The sequence below is a fragment of the Macaca fascicularis genome, chromosome 19 (genome assembly GCF_037993035.2).
Source record: "Macaca fascicularis isolate 582-1 chromosome 19, T2T-MFA8v1.1".
NCBI lineage: Eukaryota > Metazoa > Chordata > Mammalia > Primates > Cercopithecidae > Macaca > Macaca fascicularis.
The window spans coordinates 42,822,842-42,827,844 of record NC_088393.1 but is presented as its reverse complement, the minus strand read 5'-3'; the positions used below and the strand labels follow the sequence as shown (position 1 = coordinate 42,827,844).

At 48.5% G+C, this 5,003-nt stretch overlaps 1 protein-coding gene across 1 annotated transcript; it reads right to left on the bottom strand.

Annotated features, from left to right (window-relative positions):
- Positions 1–302: 302 nt before the first annotated feature.
- On the bottom strand, positions 303–4,172 carry PMIS2 (PMIS2 transmembrane protein). The gene is given in 2 exon segments (XM_045379749.3): positions 303–3,416; positions 3,848–4,172. Coding segments are annotated over 2 exon segments (402 nt in total). The 5' UTR covers positions 4,079–4,172; the 3' UTR covers positions 303–3,245.
- Positions 4,173–5,003: the final 831 nt, after the last annotated feature.

Genomic DNA, 5,003 nt, shown 5'->3' with positions numbered 1-5,003 from the left:
TTAGCATAGACAATCTAAGCGTGTAAAATGATGAATTATTACACCCAGAAATTTCAGTAAGTTCGCCACACAAGATATCAACATTGGGATACTCAGTACCTTTCTTCTACCCCAATAATAATTTAGATTATGTAATGGAAAAAAGGATTGCTTATAATACATAAAATAAAGCTAAAGAGGTATAAGTCCTATTTGATATGTCATATTTATGAATAGGAAGGCTTATCATAAAGATGTTAAATCTCCCCAAACTGAGAACTACATTTATTGTAATGCAATCAAAGTCAGATAAGATTTTTTTTTTTTTTTTTTTTTTTTTTTTTTTGAGATGGAGTTTCACTCTTTTGCCCAGGCTGGAGTGAAGTGGTGCAATCTCGGCTCACTGCAACCCCCACCCCCGGGTTCAAGAGATTATCCTGCCTCAGCCTCCCGAGTAGCTGGGATTACAGGTGTGCACCACCACACCGGCTAATATTTATATTTTTGTAGAGACAGGATTTCACCATGTTGGTCAGGCTGGTCTCAAACTCCTGGCCTCAGGTGATCCTCCCACCTTGGTATCCCAAAGTGCTGGGATTACAGGTGTGAGCCACTGCACCTGGCCTTATTTTTTACACTTATTTGTTTTAGAGACAAAGTCTAGCTCTGTCCCCCAGGCCAGAGTGCTGTAGCATCATCATGACTCACTGCAGCCTCCAAATCCTGGGCTCAAGTGATCCTCCCACCTCACCCTCCTGAGTAACTGAGACTATAGGCATGTGCCACCACGCCTGGCTAATTTTGAAAAATTTTGTAGAAAACAGTTATCGACTTGCTGCCCAGGCTGGTCTCAAAGTCCTGGGCTCAAGCCATCCTCCTCTCTCAGCCTCCCAAAGCATTGAAATTATAGGCACAAACTACTGTGCCTGGCCTCATTTTGTGTTTACCTGGTGCTAAATACCAATTGGATGCCCAAGAGTGAAATTCAGGTTGGATGAAGTCTGGGAGCTGAAGTAGAGGAGGCTGGCTGGCTTTCTGAGGCCTGTAGCAGAAGATGACACTTGGGTCTGCCTGCTTATGTTGACATGGGCCATCCTAACCTGACATGGTTTTGCAGCTGAATGTGACAGGCCCCGCCTGGGCTGGATCTGGAGAAGGACAGGGATGGCTAACCCTCTAGATCCACTAACATGACAAACAACTAGGCATCATCCTGTCTCCAGGCATCCCCATAACCCAGAGCATTGTCCCACAAACACATGGGACCTGCCCAGACACCCAGGCCCACAGAGGAGACAAACTCAGCATCACAACAGTTACAATTAAGGTGGACTAGGGCCTTTGTTATTTCCTTCTATTATTATTTCCTATAAACCACCTAATAAAATGGTTGTCTCTGTTGGGCATGAACTTGAAGCTGTAATCCCAGATGTGCAAGAAATAGAACTCTATTCTCCTGCATCTGCACTGGTTCGGGTGGGTTGGGCTGTGGAAACAGGCCAAGCATGTCATTTGTCGACACAGTAGCCTATGTTCTGCTTGACCACATGAGGCAGTTGGGGGAAGGGATACTGTTCCCAGAATGATTCAGGGACCCAGGCTAATGGGGTTTTGCCATGTCTATAACGTGTGGCCTTCTAAATCATCACATGGGTATCACTTGTCCCGTTGGCCAGGGGAGGAGGAGTTTAGAGGAGTGTCCCAGGAGACATTGAAAAGCCAGCTTTGTTTGTGGTACATGTCAGTTCTGCTCACATTCCACAGGACCAAAGCACATTTCATGGCTGCAGAGGGGAACCTCTGAGATGTGGCCAGGCAATGTTCCCAGGACAAAGAGGTGATGGACTCTGGGGGACAGTGAGCAGTCTCTTCCCCAGCAGCTCCATTGAATTTCTACTGAGAATCCCCATTCTCCATGGTGGTGGGAACTTAGTTCTGCTAAATATTGTGCTAAATATTAATCTGGTTCTGAACTTGGGTTTGTCCATGAAGCTTGGGCATCAGAAGCAGCCCCTGGGTATCTATGGCCCACATTGTCAGTCTAGATCTCTGTTTTGATTCATGCAGGATGGCTCCCTGCTTATCCCTAGTTTTCTTCTATAGTTCTCTCTCCACCTGACACTTGGGATTCCTATGGAAGCCATCTTCTTCTCACTAGGCTGGGCCATGGGGTATCCTCCTTGGCTGTCTGAGGTCATTTCTTTGTAAATGTCTACACCATGTAGCATATCATCTTTGAGAACTTGGAGGCTTTCTAGGCCTTATCTGTGAGGAGGGAATACAGATAACAGCTGGGGTCTCTGACACCCCTCTTCCTCAGATGCAGGTTCCAGGAACCTTATGGATGTACTATTATCCAATCTCTCTCCACATTCCCTTTTCCATGAATGGTGAACAAATGCCTTTCTGGAGTGGGGGAGAGGTGGTCTTCATCGGCTATTCTGCCAAAGCTATTTGCATTTCTTGGGGACTTTCCATTCTTCCCCTAAGAGCTTGACATTTGGATGGCAGAAGCTGGAAGAGGTTTCTGTTTTCTTATTGCTGCTCTGAGACACTAGACATCTCCAATCCCAGCTCAAATGAGAAGACTCCTAGAGAATAAACGTCAATTCAGATTTCTAAATATCATCCACACATTGGCAATTATGCCTGCTTTACAGACAAAGGAACTATGCTCAAGAAAAGTATCTGTTCAGGGCTATACAGTTTTTCAGTGTCAGAGGTAAGTTTTTAACCCCCATCTGCCTGAATTCTATGTCTGTGGGCTTCCCCATTGGGACATTCTGATTTTCACAGTCTAGGAAACAGCTCCAGGGAAACAGAGACACTGGTCACTGACCCAGAAACAGAATAACAATCGTGGGCATGTTAACACACACACACACACACACACACACACACACACACACACACACACACACACACACAGGAAACCAGAACATTCTATTCCAGTTTTTTGGTTTAAAGATTCCTCTGAAAGAACAACCCAGTGTCAAGGAGTTAAAGGGATCTAGGGCATGAAGTGTGGACCCCTAGGGTGGATGAAGACAGCTCTGGAGCTGAGTGAGTTGAAGTAGCACAGGCAGGTGGTCTGGGTGTTCCTGGGTTCGTGGGTTTCTTGAATGTTGAGTTCCTTGGTTGGAGGATTTCTTGGCTAGATGTCTCAGCAGTTGAGTTTCTTGCTCGATGGCTGACTTGGCTGGCTAGTGTTTTGGTGAGTGGCTCGGTTGGGGAGCGGACCCTTGGGTTGCTATGCCTAGCCTTCATTAAAATAGGACTAAGCCATAAATGATGCCTAAGCCGATCATTACCGCAAATGCACTGAGCCAACCAGTTCGGCCTGAATTGGTGTAAGCCTCTTCCCATTCGCTTTTCTTGTTGGCCTTCATAGTCTGTAGGGGTTGAAGCACAGATGTGGGTTTCTGTGTCTAGGAACCCTGGGGAGAACGGTTGGAGACCTGCAGTCACTGAGGGAAAGCCCCTGTGCAGGTCCCAGGACAGGAGCAGATGCAGGGGCCAAATGGAGGACAGGGCAGGCTGGGTGCAGTGGCTCACGCCTGTAATCTCAGCACTTTGGGAGGCCGAGGCGAGTGGATCACCTGAGGTCAGAAGTTCGAGACCAGCCTGGCCAACATGGCAAAACCCGTCTCAACTAAAAATACAAAAATGAGCCAGGCGCTGTGGCCCGTGCCTGTAATCCCAGCTACTCGGGAGGCCGAGGCAGGAGAATCGCAGGAACTAGGGAGGCAGAGATTGCAGTGAGCCGAGATTGCACCACTGCTCTCCAGCCTGGGGGACAGAGTGAGACTGGGTATCAAAGGAAAAAAAATAATAAAGGACAGGGGCTATGACTTGGCCATTATTTTACCTGGTAAGAGAAGTACAAAGCTGGCAATCCAAATGGAGGGAATAAAAGTACAGCAAAGATGGTCAAACATAGGTAGTTTGGGGCGTAAAACGCCAGTTCTTCTGGTGTCTGTGTAGGCTCTTGCGGCTCTTTGGGCACCTCACCTGGGGCACCTGGACCACCTGTGGTAGGGGAGCCATCTGGATCACCTGTGGTAGGGGGCTCATTGGGAGCAGAAGGTTTCAGGGCCATGACCTTTCCCCTTAGACAAAGACGGACTCCGAGTGTCTTGAAAACGGAGCGCCAGACCCACTAGGCTTCCCCTTGTACTAACCAGAATCCCAGGACCCAAACCATCAAAGGTTGAAACTTCACAATGGAGAAACCAGCACCCCACGTCCTGATTGGCTGCCTAGTTAGGAGGCATGGCCCCACCATTCTAGCCCACCCCAAGACTCAGAGCGTGCAGCCAATCAGGATGTGGGCTCCGCCCACTCTGATAGGGATTGGTTGGAAGCCTAAGTGGTGGCTCTTGGCTCCTCCTCCTCCCACTGATCTCTCTCTGCAGGCCGCGCGGATGGGCGGTGTCAGGAGGGTCTCCCAGGAGTTGCTGAAGAGAGAAACTAGACACGCCCAGTAAGAGTAAGAAATTTACTGAGGGGAGGAAAATGAGTAATGTCAGAAGTGGATTGTAAAGCTTTGAGTTAAAAATGAATTCCGGCTGGTCGCAGTGGCTCATGCCTGTAATCCCAACACTTCGGGAGGCCGAGACGGGCGGATTACCTGTGGTCAGGAGTTCGAGACCAGCCTGATCGAAGTGGCGAAACCCCGTCTCTACTAAAAATACAAAAATTAGCCGGGTGTGATGGCGGGTGCCTGTAATCCCAGCTACTAGGGAGGCTGAGGCAGGAGAATCGCTTGAACCTGGGAGGCGGAGATTGCAGTGAGCCGAGATCACACTGCACACTCCAGCCTGGGTGACAGAGTGAGACTCCATTTCAAAAAAAAAAAGAATTCCTTGGTTTATGCTGACAGAAAGACTAGAGAAAAAAGGGGAAAAGGGGAAAAGTCTTTCTTTTTTTTTGTTTTGAGACGGAGTCTCGCTCAGTCGCCCAGGCTGGAGTGCAGTGGCGCGATCTCGGCTCACTGCAAGCTCCGCCTCCCGGGTTCACGCCAT